This window comes from Sorex araneus, chromosome 3 (genome assembly GCF_027595985.1).
Source record: "Sorex araneus isolate mSorAra2 chromosome 3, mSorAra2.pri, whole genome shotgun sequence".
Lineage (NCBI taxonomy): Eukaryota > Metazoa > Chordata > Mammalia > Eulipotyphla > Soricidae > Sorex > Sorex araneus.
Genome location: NC_073304.1, coordinates 204,171,188 through 204,192,430, shown reverse-complemented (window position 1 = coordinate 204,192,430; position 21,243 = coordinate 204,171,188). Strand labels below are relative to the sequence as shown.

At 41.9% G+C, this 21,243-nt stretch overlaps 1 protein-coding gene and 1 pseudogene across 1 annotated transcript in view; both read left to right on the top strand.

Annotated features, from left to right (window-relative positions):
* The window catches only part of BRIP1 (BRCA1 interacting helicase 1), a 143,327-nt gene that overhangs the window by 59,254 nt on the left and 62,830 nt on the right, over positions 1 to 21,243 (top strand). The window contains 5 exon segments of the mRNA XM_055132227.1: positions 31 to 163; positions 1,782 to 1,936; positions 12,421 to 12,586; positions 12,679 to 12,819; positions 18,696 to 18,857. Coding sequence (XP_054988202.1) covers positions 31 to 163; positions 1,782 to 1,936; positions 12,421 to 12,586; positions 12,679 to 12,819; positions 18,696 to 18,857 — 757 coding nt within the window.
* LOC101552717 (charged multivesicular body protein 1b-like) lies at positions 13,176 to 16,087 on the top strand (annotated as a pseudogene).

Below are 21,243 nucleotides of genomic sequence, written 5' to 3'. Positions count from 1 at the left end.
GGTTGATGGACTTGTTTTAACTTATTGCAGTTGGTTAGAAACAAATTCTGAACATCTTGTGGAAAGGGATTATGAGTCATCCTGTAAAATATGGAGTGGAAGTGAAATGCTCTTAAACTTACACAAAATGGGCATCACCACTGCTACCTTTCCCATTTTGCAGGTAAGATTTTTATTTAACTTATGAAATTCATTTAGTGAATTTGATATTATGTAATCATGAAACAGATAATCCAGAGTAAAAATTAATATTGGTGCTTAATTGTTGTAAAATTTTATTTTGTCATGTTTGTAGTCTTTAAATGCTACTGTAAATTGTGAATGAAAAAGTAACAGTATGAAGGAAATAAAACTCAAAGGGATTAATTAATTGCTTTGTTTAAAGCTGTATAAATCAAAATATTAGATTTTAAATACTTTTTTAATTATAAAAGTTAAACATTTAAAAAAAATAAAAACAGATTCATGTTTTCTTAACTTACTGTTTGTAAACTTGGGAACTTAGAAATGTGAGTAGGCTATAGGCAACTATAAGCCTTTTGAAATTCTATGCAAAATTTTGAGTATGTTCCTTTGTACATACCTGGAGAGATTTCATGTCCATATTCTCAAAGAACTTCTTTAGTTTTGTGTAATGCAAATGAAAATGTTTACTTTTTAGCCTCAATTACTTACTTCAATTAGTGGGGAGATAACTCATCTGGTAGAATATATTCCTAGCCTGTGTGAGGCACTGAATTGGATTTCTATCAACCTCATCTCCCCTTCCCATGCCAGCACTGCCAGTATGGGTTCTAGTGACATACAAGCAACCTCAGGCTCAAGTAGTACTGAACTGTTAGGTTCATACCACCTAGACAAACATTGGGATAAGTGGCCCCAGTATTCTACCTCTATTGGGGGTGGCCCCTATAAAAATTGGAAGCAGCTAGAGAAGTAGTACAGGAGATAGATAATGTGCTTACCTAGTACTCATGGACCCTGGTTTGATCCCCAGCACGACACGTGTCCCCTCTATCCCCACTGGGGTCACTCCTCAATACAGACTATGAACACCCTGGATGTGGTCCATACCCTTCCTCTCCAAATTAATATAGGATTTTTTTTTTAAATATAGGATTTTTTAAAGGAGTGATTTGGTTTGTTTCCAGAAAATTTGAGTAAAAAGACTAGAATTCTTACATTCCCACATATGCTTATACATACCCACTGTAGTTTCTCTTATTAATGTCTTGCAGTAATGTAGTACAATGATTGTAATTGGTGAACTAATATCTTTACATTATATTTAACTGAAATGTAGCTTACATTACTGTTTACTCTGTGTTGCATAGTTCCAAGAGACTTTTTTCCCTTCCGTTTTTCATTTTTCTCTCCTGTCCTCTCTTCCCTTTGTCATTATTGTGTTGCAATGACCAAGGATCTCATACTTGGCTGTGGTGCTTACCAGGGGTTGCACACTGGGTCATGGTTCTTGGAATCACAGATGGAGTGTTAGCAGTGCTTGTGGGGCAGTGCCTGAGCTGAAATTAAGGCATCATACTGTCTCTGTGCCCCCTGGTTCTATTAGATTAGATAAAAGCATAATATCATGTGTGTGTGTGTGTGTGTATATATATATATATATATATATACATACATATACATATATTGGCATATAACAGTATAGCCTGCAGGATATCTTCATTGCTTTAAAAATCTTTTCATTTCTTCACACCTCATTTCTTCTCTAGAACACTGCCAACCACTTTCATTGATCTTAGTATTATAATTTCTTATAGGGACATTTTTCTGCTGTACTTCAAAAAGAGGAAAAAAGCTTTTCAATTTATGGTAAAGAAGAGTCAAGAGAAATCCCTGTTATTAGCGCTTCTACTCAGATAATGCTCAAAGGACTCTTTATGGTGCTTGATTATCTCTTTAGGCAAAATAGTAGGTAAGTAAAAGTATCTGATCTATAGTTACCTCTAAAAATAGTAGTTCTATTGAGTGTGAATGTGTTTTATATATACTAATTTAATGTATGTACTTAGGCAAGTTGTTAATAAGTGGTATAAATAGTTCATTTCTTACTAGTATAGACTAGATCCATTGAAAATAGTCTTTATTAATGAAAATGAGTATTAAATTTAGCAAATGAACACATTTAATTCAGCATTAAATGCAGCCAACCCCGGTCCAATCCTATGCGTCTGATATGGTCCCCTGAGCACCACCATGAGTAATTACTGAGGACAAAGCCTGAGCATCACCGAGTGTGGTCCCCCCAAAGTTAAAAATAAATTAATTCAGGGCCATAGTGACAGTACAGCGGATTAGGTGTTTACCTTGCTCACGGCTGACCTGGGTTCAATCCTATATGGTCCTCCAAGCACCATCAGAAATAATTCCCAAGTGCAGAGCCAGGAGTAACCCCTGAGCATCATTTGGTGTGGCCCAAATAAACACACACGTGCGCGCGCACACACACACACACACACACACACACACACACACACACACACACAAACACTCATATAAACATACACAAAGATTTGGAGCTGGAATCATAGTAGAGCAGGTAGGGTTCTTGCCTGGCATGCAGCTAACCTGGGTTTAATCCCTGACATCCTATATGGTCCCCTGTGCACTGCCAAGAATAATTCCTGAATGCAGAGCCAGGAGTAAACCCTGCACATTGTTGAGTGTGACCCCCAAACAACAAAACAAAAAACTAATTCAGCATAAAGTTTATAGTGTTCTAGGACTATATTTAAGCCATCTTTTGTTTTGTTTTGTTTTTATATTTTAGTAAGGGTCAATACCCAGCAATACTGCAGATCAGACTCAGAACTTTGCACATTCTAGGCATATGCTCTTACCCCTTGAGCTATCTCCTCATCTTCAGTGTCATAAAGTCTTGTTCTTGTTGCATTGTACCTACATACTAGGAACAAAGACTATGAAAATGAAAAGCAGTTAATTTCTTGTATTCTACTCTTGATTAAGTTTTATTTTCACTGTTTTTTTATGGTAGAATTTATGTACATAAAACTTTTTTTTTTTTTTTTTTTTTTTTGCTTTTTGGGTCACACCCGGCGATGCACAGGGGTCACTCCTGGCTCATGCACTCAGGAATCACGCCTGGCGGGCTCAGGGGACCATATGGGATGCTGGGATTCGAACCCGGGTCGGCCGCGTGCAAGGCAAACGCTCTACCTGCTGTGCTATCTCTCCAGCCCTACATAAAACTTTTAAAAAGTTTTTTAGGGGCTGGAGCGATAGCACAGCGGGTAGGGCATTTGCCTTGCATGTGGCCGACCTGAGTTTGATTCCCAGCATCCCATATGGTCCTTTGAGCACCGCCAGGAGTAATTCCTGAGCGCATGAGCCAGGAGTAACCCCTGTGCATCGCCAGATGTGACCCAAAAAGCAAAAGCAAAAAAAAGAGTTTTTTAATTGAATCACTATGAATTACAAGGTTATAAAGTTAATTATGATTGAGTTTCAAGCATGAAATGTTCCTATACCAATCCCTTTTAGTGTCCACTTTCCTCCACCAATGTTACCAGTTTCCCTCCTGGTCTCCAAATGGCCTCTATGGCAGGCACTTTTTTTCTTTTTTTCCTCCCCTCTCCGCCCACTTTTAGGCACTGTGGTTAACAACATTGTTACTGATAGGATATTATGCATGTCAGTTTACTTCCTTTTAGCATCTCGTCCTAGTCCAGAGTGACCACTTTATTAGTGTCCTAGTTGTCCCTTTCCTGATTTATCTCCCCCACCCTTTCCCCCAAGTGCCAAGTTTCCTGCTAAGGACCAGTCCTACCACTCTTTGCTTCTATTGCCTTTGGGCTTTAGTTATTTCCTACTGTGCTTCTTTATATCCCACATATGAAAAGATCGTTCTGTGTCTCTCCCTCTCTGACTCATTTCACTCAGCATGATATTCTCCAGATCTGTCCTTGTATCAGCATATTTCATGACTTCACCTTTTCTTATGGCTGAGTTGTATTCCACTGTGTATATGTACCATAGCTTTGTTATTCAGTCATCTGTTCTTGCAGTCATCTGTTCTTGAACACTTGGACTGTTTCCAGATTTTGACTACGTATTGGGGCAGGAGAGATAGTACAAGTGGCAGGACTCTTGACTTGCATGTAGCAGACCTGGATTCAATCCTGGCATCCCATATGGTCCCCTGAGCACTGGTAGGACTAATTCCTGAGTGCATAGCCTGAGAATCACTGAGTGTGGCATAAACACCGCCCCCCCAAAAAAAAATTCTGGCTATTGTGAATAGGGCTGCAATGTGCACAAGAGTGCAGATACCTTTTCTTGATTATATTTTTGGGCTATTAGGGAATAATCTCAAGAGTGGAATTGCTGGGTCATACTGGAAGTGGACTGGAGCGATAGCACAGTGGATAGGGCATTTGCCTTGCATGCAGCCGACCCAGGTTCGATTCCTCCGTCCCTCTCAGAGAGCCCAGCAAGCTACCAAGAGTATCCCGCCTGCACGGCAGAGCCTGGCAAGCTACACGTGGCGTATTCAGTATGCCAGAACAAGTATCAACAAGTCTCACAGTGGAGAAAGGATGACAGTGCTACGACAGTGCAGTGCGACTGGAAGTCTAACTCCTAGTTTTTTGAGGAATGTCCATATTGTATTCCAAAACGGCTGGACCAGTTAACATTACTACCAGCAGTGAAGACCATTCCCTTTTCCTCTACATCCATGCCAACACTGGTTGTTGTGCTTTTTGATGACTGCCAGTCTGTGTGATGTGAGGTGATGTCTTGTTTTGATTTGCATTTCCCTAATGATTAGTGATGCATTTTTTCCACTTGTATTTCTTCTTTGAAAAGTTTCTTTTGGGCTGGAATGATAGCACAGCGGGTAGGGCGTTTGCCTTGCACGTGGCCGACTCAGGTTCGATTCTCAGCATCCCATATGGTCCCCTGAGCACCACCAGGAGTAATTCCTGAGTGCAAAGCCAGGAGTAACCCCTGTGCATCGCCGGGTGTGACCCAAAAAGCAAAAAAAAAAAAAAAAAAAGTTTCTATTAAAAAGTTCTATTAGTGGTTTATATATCATGGATCTTAGCCATCAAGTGGGTGGCAGGGAAATAGTTTCTCCCAGTTTCTCCCAGTCTGTAGACTGTCTGTATTCTGGTCATCCTTTTCTTTGAGGTGCAGAAACGTCTTCATTTAAAGTAGTCAATTTTTTAAAATCTTTGCTTCCATCTGCCTGGTCAGTGACATTTCATCCTTAATGATTCCTCTAGCTTCAGTCATGGAGAGGTCTGCCTATGTTTTCTTCTATGTACCTTATGGATTGAGGTCTGATATCAAGGTTTTTAATTCATGTTGATTTGACTTTTGTGCATGGTGTTGGAGGTCTGAGCTCGTATTTTTGCATGTGGCCAACCAGTTTTTCCAACACCACTTATTAAAGAGGGTTTCCTTTGTCTGCTTCATATTTTTAGTTCTTTAATCGAAGATTTACTGACCATGTACTTGAGGGTCTGTCTCTGGATTTTCAATTCTTTTCCATTGATATGAGGGTCTTTGTTCCGGTACCACACTGCCACACTGTTTTAATTACTACTGCTTTGTACAGTTTGAAGTTGTGGAAAGTGATGCTTCACATCTTCTTTTTATTTTTGAAGATTGTTGGGGCTGGAGAGATAGCACAGCAGGTAGGGCATTTGCCTTTCACATGGTCGACCCAGGTTTGATTCCAAGCATCCCATATTGTCCCCTGAACACAACCAGGAGTGATTCCTGAGTACAAAGCCAGGAGTAACCCCTGAGCATCTCCAGGTATGACCCAAAAAGAAAAAAAAAAGATTGCTGTTGCTATTTGTGGTGGTGGTGGTAGGGTTATTGTAGGATATTTGATTTATTTCTTTGAAAAATGTCATGGGTATCCTTATAGGGATTGCACCGAATCTGTAAAATGCTTTGGGAATGTATTGCCATTTTCATCATCATCATCATCATCATCATCCCATTGATCATCGATTTTCTCGAGCAGTCTCAGTAACATCCCCATTCATCCTAGCCCTGAGATTTTAGAAGCCTCTCTTTACTCATCCTTCCCAATGGTGCTGGTGCCGCATTGAAGGCTCTTTCAGGGTCAGGGGAATGAGACCCATCATTTTTACTGGTTTGGGCATATGAATAGGCCACGGGGAGTTTGTGAGGCTCTCCCATGCAGGTAGGAAAGTCTTAGTAGCTTGCCAGGTTCTCCCAGAGGGAGAACTGGGCTATAAGATGTCACTTCTGGGAGCTTGGTTTTATCGTCTCTGGATATTGACCATTGGTGAGATTACACGATGCCAGGGGTAGTTTCTGGGTGTGACCGCCTAGCTACTGGAAAATGGGAGAGATCTGGGCAGAAGAGGCCCAATCCCGATCCGAGCAGGCTTGGAGATCTCAGCCCCAGGACCCACACACCTGGGTTCCTCTGCCGGTTCCTTCATGCATGAGGCTTGTCCGAATGTGTAGAGAGGGTCCTTGAGCATGGCTGTGGGGGCTCTGCTCTGGGTGGGGAGGGAAACTGAAACCCACCCCCTCCATGGGGCCCCAGTGAAGACAGCCAGGCGTGGGGGCAAGAGACTCTCTGCCATTTTAATGATATTCATCCTCTCCATGAGCAAGGGATGTGTTTCTATTTTCTTATGCACTTTTTTTATTTCTTGAAGTATTGCTTTTCTAGTTTTATTTTTATAGATCTTCACCTCTTTAGTTAAGCTGATTCCTAGGTACTTGATTTTCTGAGGCATAATTCTGAATAGGATTTTGTTTTGTTTTGGGGCCATAACTGGCAATGCTCAGGGCTTTTTCCTCCTGGCTCTGCACACAGAAATCATTCCAGGTGGGCTCAGAGAACTATATGGGACCCTGGGGGTTGAACCCAGGTCAGGAGTGTGCAAGGCAAGCACCTTATCTGCTGTACTATCTCTCTGACTCATGGAATTAAAAAAAAAAAACCCTATTGTTTGCACATAGGAGAGTCATGTTGTAGCTTGCCATGTTACAAGTCTGGTATTTCTAAGTTATTCTGTAGAGTCTTTGTGTTTCCTGAATATAGAATCATGTCATCCACAAATATTGAAAGTTTGACTTCTTTCTTTTCCTATCTGATAACCTTAATATCTTTTTCTTCCTTAATTTCTTTAGCAAGTACTTCCAATACTATACTGAATAGAAATGGTGAGAGTGGGCAAACTTGTCTTGTCCCTGATCTTAGGAGGAAGGCCTTTAGTTTTTCTTTATTGAGTATAACGTTTGCTGTGGGTTTGTGGTAAATGGTTGACTATATTGAGGAAAGTTCCTTTATTTCCCATTTTATTGAGCATTCTTATCTTGAATGGGTACTGGATCTTATCAAATAAGCTTTCTCTACATCTGTTGATATGGTCATATGATTTTTCTTTTTCCTTTTCTTCATTTAAAAAAAAATTATTTTATTGAATCACTATGAGAAGCAAAGTTACAAAGTTGTTCATGATTGGGCTTCAGTCATACAATATTCTACACCCATCCTTTCACCAGTATATGTTTCCTGCCATCAATGTTCTCAGTTTCCCTCACTCCCCTCCCATCCCCATCACCAGCCTGTCTTCATGGTAGACACTTTTCCTCTTTCTCTCTCTTGCTCTCTTTTTCTCTTTCCTTTTGGGCATCATGGTTTGTAATATGGGTACTGAAGAGTTATCATGTTTGTTCCTCTATCTACTTTTAGCACTCAGTTCCTGTGCAGTGGTTTCACTTTTTGAAATGATCGATAGCTGTGTATTCAAAAATAAATTACAAAAGGCCTTGGTGGATCTCTCTCTCGCTGCTTGCCTTGGTGGTCTCGCACCGCTTCCCCCACCCCGGGGCAGCCAATGGCTATGGGTGAACAAAGGAAGGAACTGAAAGAGGGCCAGGCTGGTTGGTCTCAATTGCAGTTTTTCCAGTCTTATCTCTATTCCTCTTCCTCATCCCTTCCCTGATCCCTTTCATTCTCCTCTTGGATCCTGCTCCTTCTTCTCCTTCCTGCTTCTCCCTCCCCCAGCCCACTCTTACAGCCTTAGTTAAATCCCAAAGCCTGAGGGGTTGGGGTAACAATTACATGTAGGTGTCCTCATACTATCAACAGAGATAAAGTCCTTCCCTCAGGGGAAGCTTGTTCTAGGACAGATTCTTATTCAGTAAGAGACCCACCCAAGAGTGAAATTCTATCTATGGGTGTGTTCCTTCTTTCCTTACTCCAATAAACATATCATCATCATCATCATCATCATCATCATCATCATCGGCATCATCCCCTTGGTGATTTTCTCTATCAATTTCTCCAGCGGTCTCAGTAACGTCTCCATTCGTCCTAGCCCTGAGTCTAGTCTCCATTCCATGGAGTCTAGTCTCCATTCGTCGTCCTAGCCCTGAGATTTTAGAAGCCTCTTTACTCATCCTTCCGAACGATGCTGCATTGGAGGCTCTTTCAGGGTAAGGAGAGTGAGACCCAGTTTGTTACTGGTTTTGGCATATTAACATGGGGACCTTGCAAGGCTCTCCCATTTGGGCAGGAAACTCCTGGTAGTTTGCCAGGCTCTCCCAGAGGAGAAGTGTAGGCTATAAGATGTGGCTTCTGGGAGCTTGGTTTTATAGTCTCTGGATGTTGGCTGTTCGTGGGATTACACAGTGCTGGGGGCAGTCCCTGGGTGTGACTGCCTAGCTACTGGGAAATGAGAAATCTGGGCGGAGCAGGCCCAGTCCTGATCTGAGCAGCCTTGGAGGTCTCAGCTCCAGGTCCCACACACCTGGGTTTCTCTGCCGGTTCCTTCATGTGTGAGGCTTGTCCGAACGTATGGAGAGGGGCCTTGAGCATGGCTGTGGCTAGGTTCTGGAGGTCTTCGGCTGCCGGGAGCTCTGCTCTGGGCGGGGAGGGAAGCTGGAGCCCATCCCCTTCGAGAGGCCCCAGGGAAGACAGCCAGGCGCACAGGCAAGAGACTCTGCCACAAACATATAAACATTCATAATATTAGTCATTTTGTATGAACACAGTAAGAGATACATTAAGCTTATAGGATTGCTCTCCTGGGGGCATCTCACTATAGATCTCAGACTACAGTGCTCCGGCCAGATTAGTCTTTACTAACCCTAGCAGGGTCCTAGTCTAGTCATTAGTTTTTGGATCATGATGGGATTTGTCCATGACCATACTCTTAACTTATAGTTCAGTATTGTGGCATTTTGGCCTGGCCCATTTCAATGCCAGGGTAGCTCACAGCTTGCTCGTCGGGACCCTGCTTTTGAGGTGCTAGGAACTAAGGGCAACTGAGGCTTAAGTTGAGAAAGCAGATGCCCAGGAGTGAATATTATTTGGAGTCAATTAACTCCCAAGTTACAAAAGATAATATTAACTGTCTTCCTGTGTCTATACAAAAAGTAAACTATGAAAAAAGGACATAAGGAGAAAAACAATATTTCACTTATGAATACAAGTCCAGTGTCCTTAGAAGGATCTGACCTTACAAGTTATCAGAATCTGATTAGGGGGAAAAGGTGATAGACTGATTGGAAGCAGGGTACAAAGAAAGAGGTTACAGATAAGCAAAGGAATGGGAGTGACTTGGAAGCACTGTGATGGGTGTAACCCAGTAAACCTAAGCTCCCTGTGGCAAGAGAGAAAGGAAAACCAATGTTCTCCTACAGATAGCCTAAATTTTTGGCAGGTTAATTTCTTGGTGAGCTTGGTCCTGAGGTAATGGAGTTCGGCTAGAGGAATGGCGGCAAGTTTCAAGTGTGGGAGCGAGCAAGCAGGTGCTGGGGCTCTGTTTGGGCAGTCTCTGGGCTGACCTGCTCGCCCCCCACCTCAGTGGTGCCCTGGAAAATTCAGCCATAGTGGTTGTTCAAACACTTTTTGTAGCTGGTTGATCTCTTTTGAGATTTATTTATGAATCTCTGGACCGCGCATGACGCCAGAGGTGGCTTCTGGGCATGACTGTGGGGGAGGTAGTCTGTCCAAATTTTGAGAAAGCCTGGTGATTTCAGTCACAAAGACCCACATACCTAAATTTTTGGCAGATTAATTTCTCAATGAGCTCTGATCTGAATGTTGGGGTCGTCCCAAAGACATTGCAGCAACTTTGAGGGGTCAGGAAGCCCAAGGACACCATCAGGTGGCTGGTGCTTTCATCCAGGTTGACCCACCAACAGTGCTTTGTCCTCCGGACCTGGACACAGCTGGACCAGGTCCAGGGCCAGGTTCGCTCTAGTGTTCTGGGTGGGCTGTTGCTGCTGTTCCAGAAGAGCCTGGCCAGGGGGCACTTGCCTTTGTCCTCGGGTCTGGTCTCCAGATACACTGAGCTGAAAGACTTGGGTGGCATCTTTAAGTCATGCTGCAGGCTGGTGCTGCAGCAGTGGGGGCTGAGTCACTGAGGGAACTGTGTCTCAGAGGCAGTGGCTTTAGGTGCAGTGAGGCCCCTGGGTGCAGGGGGGCAGGGTCGCCTGGCAGGCAGCAAGTCACTGGGCAGCCCAAGCCATCTGGAGCTATAGCACCGCCCCAGGGTCTGCACTTGGAGCCATGGGAACTGTCGCAGAGGCTTTCGTCTTGGCAGGGCTGCAGGCACAGTGTGGCCTGGGTGCTCGGCCAGCCAACAGGGAGTCACTGAAGCTGCGCATGGCGAGAATTGTGGGCACGGCACCAGTTTCAGGGTCCGTGCTCCCGTGACCGTGCCAGGCTGGACAGAGAAGCCCTTTTTAAAAAAGGAAAAAGAAAGAAAAAAACATTTAACTGACACATTTGTTCCAGTGAAATTATGTAGTGTTTCTGTGCTGCAGCTACAAGCTTCAGTCATCGCTGCAGCTCCACCAGCCTGGGCACCTGTGGCCACACCGCTACCATAAATTTGCTTTTCTCTTTAATTGATGTAGCATATTACATTAGTTGACTTGCTTTTGTTTAACCATCCTTGCATCCCCAGAATGAAGCCCACTTGGTCTTGTTGAATGATCTTTCAGGAGAGTTGTTGATTTCGACTTGCTAGTATTTTGTCAAGGATCATTGTATCTGTGTCCATCAGGGATATTGGTCTATAATTCTCCTTCTTTGTGCTGTCTCTGCTTTTGGTATCAGGGTAATGTTTGCTTCATAGAAGCAGTTTGAGAGACCGGAGAGATAGTACAGCAGTTAAGTTGCTTGTTTGCACCCCCTGACCCAGGTCCTATCCCCAGTACCCCACATGACCCACCCGTCACAGCTAGGAGTGATTCCTTAGTGGAGAGGAATAGCGCCTGAGTCTTGCCAGGTGTGACCTTAAAAAACAAACAAACAGTTTCTTCAAAATCATGAAAGAGCCTATAAAGGATTGGCAGTAGGTCTTCTGTAAAGTTTGAAAAGAACTGATTAGTAAATCCATTTGGCCCTGGGCTTTTGTTTTGGGGGAGAATTGATTACCATTCCAATTTCCTTGATGGTGATAGGTCTGTTCAGATGTTCCATATCTTCTTAGTTCAGTTTTGAGAGGTTATAGGAATCCAAGGATTTAAACATTTCTTTTAGGTTTTCTCATTTAATGGCATAAATATTTTTTTAAGTACTCCCTGATAATCCTTTGAATTTCTGTGATCTCTATTGTGATGTCCCCCGCTTCATTTCTGATTCAGTTAACTAAAGTACTTGCTTTTTCTTTGTGAGTCTTGCTAGTGATTTATTGATTTTGTTAATTTTTTCAAGGAACCAGCCCCAGGTTTTCTTACTTTTGGTTTTTTGTGAAATTCCAGTTCATTAATTTCTGCTAAGTTTTATTATTTCCTTCCTACTACCTGATTTAACAACCTCCTTAACAACCACTTTTGCTGTGTTCTACAAGTTGTGATAGCTTGTGTCCTCATTTTTGTTCCCAAAAATGTTTTGATTTTTTTCTCTTGATTTCCTGATCCATTGGTTTTTCAGTATGAGCTATTTAATTTCCAGGTGCTTGAGTTATTTCTTTGTTTCTGTTTGTAATTAACTTCTAGTCTCAGGGCATCGTGGTCTAAGAAGATGTTTAATATAATTTCTATCTTATTGATTTTATGGCCCAGCACGTGGTCTATCTTAGAGAATGTCCCATGTGTGTTGGAGAAGAATGTGTACTTGGCTTTTGGGGAATAATAAAAGAGGATACATATATATATATATATATATACATATATATATATATTCTCATTCATTTCTTTCTTCATTGTAAGTGTTTCCTTGTTGAGTTTTTGTCTGGTTGATCTATCAGGAGGTGTCAAAATGGTGTTTAAGTCTCAAACTGGTTGTATGCAAGGCAAACAAACACCTTAACACCTACACTATCTCTCTGGCTTTTTCAGTTCAGTTTTCATGTAATCAGATTTTATATTGGATGTATATATTACAAAGTTTTCCCACTAAATTAGCATTTTATATTTATGTAGATTTGCAGATGATTATAAAGTCGCTATTCAACAAACTTACTCTTGGATAAGTAAGAGTGATTTCTCAGATAAAAACGGGCTCATTGTTGTACCGAAAAATAAGAAACGTTCACGACAGAAAACTGCAGTTCATGTGCTTAACTTCTGGTGCTTAAATCCAGCTGTGGTAAGCTTTGCATTGCTTAATACCAATAATTAAGTGAATGTGTTTGACTCTTTTAAAGAAAATTTTATGTATTTAATACTGTTTTCTTACAGGCCTTTTCAGATATTAATGGAAAAGTTCGGACAATTGTTTTGACATCTGGCACATTATCACCAATGAAATCCTTCTCTTCAGAACTTGGTGTTACATTTACTATCCAACTGGAAGCCAATCATGTCATTAATAACTCACAGGTAACTCTTTTCCTCTTGGTTTTTAGGCCACACCCAGCTGTGCTTAGGGCTTACTCCTGGCTCTGCACTGAGGATCACTCCTAGAAGAGCTTGGGGGACCATATGGAGTATTGGGGATTGAATTTGGGTCAGCTGTGTGCTGTGTGCAAGTCAAGCTCCCTACAAACTGAACTCTCTCCAACCCCATAAATAGCCTTCCTTAACTAGGTGAATGGAAAATTATACTTTGCATGTAAAAACTGTACTGCAGTTTAATTATATTTGATCCTCAGTGAAGCAAGCTTATCTTTTATTTAATTAAATTAGTTAACTAATTTTGGTCTTTGGGCCACACCTGATGGTGTTCAGGCATACTCATGGCCCTGTGCCCAGGGATTATTCCTGGCAGACTCGGCGAACTGTATGTGATGATGGAGATCAAACCCACACTGGCCCCAGGCAAGTAAAGTGCCCAATCTGTTACAATATTGCTCTATTCTTTCTTAAACATTTTATTATATTGTAACTTAGTACTTACTGTTTTGATGTACCAAGTTACCACAGTTTCAGTACTACCAAAATAAACAATACTCGCCATCATGCTTTTTATTTCACTTCTAGTCCAGCTCTTCCTTCTTGCCCATCTATTTCCTCCACTATTTGGTAATCTCAATTTTGATATCCAAGGCCAGGATTCATTTGATAGTGTATTCCCTTGTTTTATTTCTCTTTATTCTGCACATGAGTGAGATCTGATATATCTGTTTCCTCTTGTTGGATAACACTGGGTTGTCTTTGCTGCTCCCACAGGGACCTTAAGGTTTATTGAACCACTCCTACAACAGTGCAACTGAGGCACAACTGATAGTCCTATATTGCTTTTCTGTTTTCTTTATATCATTTGTATAGTTTATTTAGCAATGTCCTTTTTGTATAGACACAGGAAGACAATTGATGCTATACTGTGTAACATGGGAGTTGATTGACTCAAAAATAATATTTACTCCTGGCATCCATATTTACTTGACTTAAGCCTTAGTTGCCCTTAATTCCTAGCCCTCCAAGAGCAGGGTTTTGACCAGGGACTGAGGGACCCAGGGCAAGCTGTGAGCTACCCTGGCATCAAAATGGGCCAGGCCAACCACCATAATACTTAACTATAAGTTAAGAGCACAGTCATGGACAAACTCTGTCATAACCCCACAAAAGAGGTAGCTGAATAAGGACCCTGCTGCGTTAGGAAGACTAACATGGCCTGAGGACCAGGGTCTGTGATATACAGTGAGATGTCCCCAGGAAGAACCAAACTAAGCTTAATATATCTCCTACTGCGCTTATACAAAATGACATTGCTAGAAATAGTATAAGAAGTAAATTTACTATGACTGTTTAAATGGATTACTAAGCTGAGGAGAAGGCAATACATCCTGGATGAAATCCCACCCTTGGGCGGATCTCCTAGTAATCTTGAGTAATCTCCTTAGAGAGTCTCTTGCCCCTGCACCTGGGTGTCTTCACCCGGGCCCCTAGGAAGAGGGAGCCATTGAGTCTCCCTCCCCGCCCCAAGCAGAGCCCCGGCAGCCGAAGACCTCTGGAACCCAGCCACAGCCATGCTCAAGGCTGCTCTCCACATGCTTGGATGAGCCTCACGCATGAAAGAACTGGCAGAGGAACCCAGGTGTGCGGAACCCGAGGCTGAGATCTCCAAGCCTGCTCAGATCAGGATTGGGCCTCTTCCACCCAGATCCGCCATTTTCCAGTAGCTAGGCAGCCACAAACTGCGCCATGCCGTCGCACCCTCCCCCTCCCTATCCCCGGGTAATCCCATCAATGGCCAACATCCAGAAACTATAAAACCAAGCTTCCAGAAGTTTCGAAGCAGCGTCACATCTTATAGCCTAGTTCTTCCTCTCAGAGAACCTGGCAAGCTACCGAGAGCTTCCTGCCCGCACAGGAGAGCCTGCCCTCACAGGAGAGCCTGGCACGTTCCGTGGCATATTCATATGCCAAAACCAGTAACAATGATGGGTCTCATTCTCCTGACCCTGACAGAGGCTCTTTCACTTTTAGGAAGAAAGAGTAAAGAGAGGCTACTAAAACCTCAGGGCTGGGACAAATGGAGACGTTACTGGGCCTGCTTAAGCAAATAGACGATCAACAGGATAATAGTGATAGTGATTAGTGATTAATCTCCTTAGATGAGATTTTTGTCCTTGAGAAGGAGTGACCTTTATATGACTCTCTTTGTTGATTTGTTAATATTCAACCCCACCTTTGTGTCTCCACCCTACATGATTCCCATATAACTGTGTTGTAAGGGGCTGGGGGCAGAAGATAGAGGCAGGAGACTGAAGGGGAAGACAAAGACTTGGGGCTAGAGAGGGCATCGAGAGAAGTCTTAGAGGGAGACTAGATATTGAGGATGAGAAGACAAGACACTGAAGACGAGGAGAACTGAGACTTTGGAGACTTTGAGGTCTGTGAGGAAACGTGGATGATGAAACTCTGATGACTGGGACTACGGCCATAATGACAGCTATGACTGCGCCATAAAGGGAAAGATGAACAACACTAGGGAGCCCACCCACCCTGCTTGTCAATCTCCCATTGTCCAGAAGAGCCTGTAGAGTGGGTTCTAGGCTACTGAACACCACCACTGGGTCCAACTGACGAGTGGGCACACTGATCGTGTACAACGTGGAGAAACACCTGTTCAACCTCAAGTTCATGGCCAAAGAGCTGAGCCCTAGCGCCAAGAAATGCAGCAAGGAGAAGTTGAGCAATGAAGGCCAAGATCAAAAAGGCCATTCAGAAGGGCAACATGGAAGTTGCACACATCCACGCCAAGAACACCATACACTAGAAGAATCAGACAGTGAATTTCCTGCGCATGAGCGCGCCCGTGGACCTGTGGATGCTCTCGTCCAGACTGCTGTGAGGATGAGCAAGGTGACCAAGTCTATGGCCGGTGTGGTCAAGTCCACAGATGCAACGCTGAAGACCATGAATCTGGAGAAGATCTCTGCCCTCATGGACAGGTTCAAGCACCAGTTTGAGACTCTGGACATCCTTATGCAGCAGATGGAGGACACGATGAGCAGCACCACAACGCTGACCACTCCCCAGAACCAGGTGGATATGCTACCCCAGGAAATGGCAAGATGAGGCCGGCCTCGAACTCAACATGGAGCTGCCGCAGGGCCAGACTGGCTCTGTGGACACCAGCGTGGCCTCGGCCAAGCAGGACGAGCTGTCCCAGAGACTGGCCCGCCTCCGGGACCAGGTGTGATGAACGTCGCCGCCCCTGGGAGCCACCGAGCGTGGAGCCGAATGCTGAAAGTCTCCTGATCAACGATGTTGCTGCCTTTGGGTTTACAGTATGCTCCAGAGCATTATGGAGCTTTCTTTATTCTTATTCAGATTCTAATGTTCTCTGTGGCTTGTGATGTATATTTTTCTAGCTACCTTTTACAAAAACTAATTAGTTGTATACGAATCTTTTCCCCAAAATTTGGTCGAAACGCTAGTTTCCCCTGTATCCTGTTTTCTGCTCTAATTGAAGTGCTTTTTTTTTTTTTCATTTATTTTACCAGGTAATATCTAAAACTGAAAAATGGTACATAACTATTAAAGGGAGGAAAATGATTTCTTCATTATTTAATGGAATTTAGTATGTTGTTTATTGACATCAGATTGAAGTTGCAATTGATTGTTAATCTGAACTAGCATAGTAAAATTTGGACACTTGTTTAATACTCACTGTATATGGTCTATAAATTTTTTGTATGGTCATGGATTTTTTTTAATAACTGGAAAATGCCACCCAGTTCCCATTTATTTTAAGGAAAAATTCACTCACTTACAGTTTTTATTTTCTAAAGAGTTTCTCAAAAGACAGACCGTAATGTGACCACTGTTTCTTTCCGATGGACTCTGGTAGTATTTCTTGTTATTTTTCTATTTCAACACTTGAATTACATTCTAAAATATGTTAACTAGCATGGGTTTACTCACTCTAACATTGCCAAAGAACTGTTGGTTAGTTTAAGAAACTCCCATGGCTCATCTCATTTGGATTGTTTCCATATATTTTGGCTTTCAATAGCACCACAATGAACATAGGTGGTTTCATATTTTTTTAAATAAATTTATTTTAATTTTTAATTAATGTTTTTGTGTTCTTGGGGTGGATGCCAGGAAGTGTAATCACTGGGTCATATGAACACCATAATCTTAGTTTCTTGAAAAGTCTTTTTGCCATTTTCCATGGAGAGTTGAACTGGACAACATTCCTACTAACAGTGAATGAGGGTTTGTTTTTCACCACATCCTTGCCAACATTAGTTGTTTCCAGTCTTTATATGTACCATTCTCAGTGGTGTGAGATGATATCTCATTATTGTTTTTATTTGCTTTTTGTCTAATAATAACAATAATTTATTTTGATATAAGAGCCTTTTTTTGTTTTGTTTTGGGGCAGACTGTAGCAATAATAGTACAGCTTGTAGGGTGTTTGCCTTGCACTCGGCCAACCTGGGTTCGATTCCTCCATCCCTCTCGGAGAGCCCGGCAAGCTACCGAGAGAATCCCGCCCGCACAGCAGAGCCTGGCAAGCTACCTGTGGTGTATTTGATATGCCAAAGACAGTAACAGGTCTTACAATGGAGACGATATTGGTGCCCACTCCAGCAAATTAATGAATAATGGGACGACAGTGCTACAGTACTACACTGCTTGTTTTGGGGCCACACCCAGAGATGCTCAGGAGTTATTCTTTGCTCTGTACCCAGGAATCAGTCCTGGATGTGCTTAGGGGGCCATATGGGATGTCAGAGAGAGAATCCAGATTCGCTGTGTGCAAGGCAAGCGTCTTACTTGCTGAACTATCTCTTGGTCCTGATAAATGAGCTATTCTCAAGAGTGTGAGGTATATGTCTTTGTGCCTTGTATTGCACCAACAGCAAGTGAAGTTAAGTATTTTTTTCATGTGCCTGTGACTATATGCTTATCTTCTTTGGAGAGTGTCTGTTCAGACCTTTGCCCATTTGTTGGGTAGTTGTTGCTATTTTGTTGAGTTGAATGTTTTTTATTTTAGATATTAGTCACCCATTATCCGATATCTTCTCCCAATTACCTTTTTTTTAAAAAAAACTTTTTTAAGTTTTGGTTTATTTATTTTTGCTTTGTGGCTTAACTACTACTGCTCAGGAGCTATTCCTGGCTCTGTGCTCAGGAGTCACCCTTGGCAGTGCTCAAGAAAACGGTGGTGCTGGGGATTGAACCTAGGTTAAGTGCTTTACCTCCAGTACTACCTACCTTTTGTTTTAGTTTTAATCTCTTTGTTTTTTAAGAAACTTTTTATCCACCCCTATAAAAACTTCAATTCAACTAGTTATTTGTTGTTAAATAATGATCTGGTTTCATCTTTATGCATGTTACTATCCAGTTTTCTCAAGCCTTCTCAATTTGAAGAGATTTTTCCTTCTATTTTATATGATGTTGCTTCCTTTGTCACAAATTAAATGTCTATATATGTGTGGATTTATTTATCAATTGTCTGTTCTCTTTCTTTAATTTGTGTGTTTTTTTCTCCTATAGAATCATTTTGAGACTTTCAATTTGAGTGTTTTCCATGTTGATTCTCTGTGTTGTTTTTTTTTCATTTTTCTTCTGTGTATCTTCAGTTTGCGGGGAGAGGAGGCTTGGCCACACCCAGTGGTGTTCAGACCTTACTCTTGGATCTGCACTTAGGGATCACTCCTGGTGGGCTTAGGGGACCATGTGGGGTGCTGGAGATTGAACATGAGTCAGCCACATGCAAAGCAAATGCTCTACCCACTGTACTATATCTCCAGTCCTTAAATACAGCTCTTAATGCAGACATATTTATATTATAGGTTTGGGTTGGCACGATTGGGACAGGCCCCAAAGGTCGGAATCTCTGTGCTACCTTCCAGCACACGGAAACATTTGAGTTCCAAGATGAAGTGGGAGCACTTTTGTTATCTGTTTGCCAGACTGTGAGCCAAGGAATTTTGTGTTTCTTGCCATCCTACAAGGTAAGTGAATATTTACTTTATTTTGGCTTTAAAAGGTCATATGTAATTATTATAAGAAGCTTCCTACTGTTAAAAGCAGTAAGGATTTTATAGTACTCTACACATGTTGATATGCTTTTACTTACTGATTAATGTATTTCCCAGTTATTCTATCACTGTTTGACTTGGAAGTCTGAAAGATTAAGTCTTCGAGTAGTGTTAATTATTAAAGAGGATTATTTATTGTATATGTGATTTTTTTTCTTAAAGTAGCTTGATATTTTCATAGTTAAAAAAAAATTCTCTTTTTTGATTGCACTCATCTGTGGAATATAGAATAACAGAGTAGGGAGTAGGAGACTAACACCCAAGAATAGTAGAAATAAGTACCAGGAGGTTGACTCCATGGCTTGGAAGCTGGCCTCACATGCTGGGGAGAGGGCAACTCAGATATAGAAGGGAACACCAAGTAAAATGTGGTTGGAGGCCACTCGGGGGAAGGGTGAAGCATGCTGAATGTAGACTAGAGACTGAACACAATGGCCACTCAACACCTTTATTGCAAACCACAACACCTAATTAGAGAGAGAGAACAAAAGGGCAGGGTGAGGCGGGAGGACATGGGATTGGGGAATGGGAGGGATGCTGGGTTTATTTATGGTGGAGAATGGGCACTGATGAAGGGTTGGGTTCTCGAACTTTGTATGAGGGAAACATGAGCACGAAAATGTATAAATCTGTAACTGTACTGTCACGGTGACTCACAAATTAAAAAATAAATAAATTTTTAAAAATTCTCTCTTAAAAATACATTTTTATTGTAATTTAGGTAACATGGTTACAATAGTATTAGCTTTCATGGTTTTGATGACCAAAGTTATTGCACCTCACCCCCTCTAAAGTGCTCAAGACCCTCCACTGCTGCTCTTGCCTTGCCCTAGACTGCTTCTTTCTTCCTCCCTCTCCCCCTCTCTGGTAGGTAATCTCAATTTTGCAAGCAAAGCTAAGAACTTGTTTTCGTTTGATGTTGTCTATTCCCTTCTATTATTTCTTCATTTATCACAGACAAGTGAGATCATTTGATAGTTACTCTTCTCCCTCTGACTTACTTTGCTTAACAAGTGATAATGAACTTTTTTTTCATATGCCTTCTAGCAGACCCTATATCCTCTTGAAGCGAGCAAGAGAATTCTGTTATGTCCTCTTTACAGGTTCTGATAGGTTCATTAGTTTTGGTTTTATATATCTTAAATATTAGCTGTTTATCTGATGTATAGTGTACAAATCTTTACTCCCATTCATTCAGTAGGGTGTCCTTTAATTTTAACCTTTGCCATGCAAAACTTTTTTTTTTTTTTTTTTTTTTTTGCTTTTTGGGTCACACCTGACGATACACAGGGGTTACTCCTGGCTATGCACTCAGGAACCACCCCTGGCGGTGCTCAGGGGACCATATGGGATGCTGGGATTCAAACCTGGGTCGGCCTCGTGCAAGGCAAACGCCCTACCCGCTGTGCTATCACTCCAGCCCCCATGCAAAACTTTTTAGTGAGATAGTCAAAGCAATTTTTAGGGAAAAAGAAGATAGTAGGCATCACACTTGCTGATTTTTAATCATATTAAAATATTATAACCAAAACATTGTGTTACTGGAATAAGGATAGATTCTCAGACCAATGAAATAGAGATGAGAGCCTAGAAGTTAAACTTCATATATATGAACAGTTAACCTATGACAAAGGAGCCGAGTATGTGAAGCTGAAAAAGAAAAAACTTTTCTACAAATGGTGCTAAGGAAAACTTGATAGTAACATGCCCTGCCCTCTCCCCCTACTCTGCCCCCAGGAAAAATAGTATTTTTGAAACCATACCTTATACCACCCAAAAAAATGTTAATTCAAAGTTGATTTGTCTAATGAATATGAAAATAGCAGAATAAGATTATTTTTACCCGGGGCGATAGCACAGCGGCTAGGGTGTTTGCCTTGCACGTGGCCGACCCGGGTTCGATCCCTGGCATCCCATATGGTCCCCCAAGCACCGCCAGGAGTAATTCCTGAGTGCAAAGCCAGGAGTAACCCCTGACGCTGGGTGTGACCCAAAAAGCAAAAAAAAAAAAAAAAGATTATTTTTACCCCTGTGTTTATAGCAGCATTATTCACAATAAGCAAAAATAAAATCATTCTGTGCATCCATTAATAGCTAGATAAAAAGATAGGAATATATATTTTGCTCAGCTCTAAATATGCCATCTGTAATGCTGTGGATGAAACTTGACGAAATTATCCTAAGTGAAGTCAGTTAGTAGGATAAAGTCAAAGTACTGGATTATTTCATTTGTTTATTCAAGAACCAGCCCTTGGATTTGTTTGTTTTTACGTGAAGCAAACCAGATTCATTTTTGTGC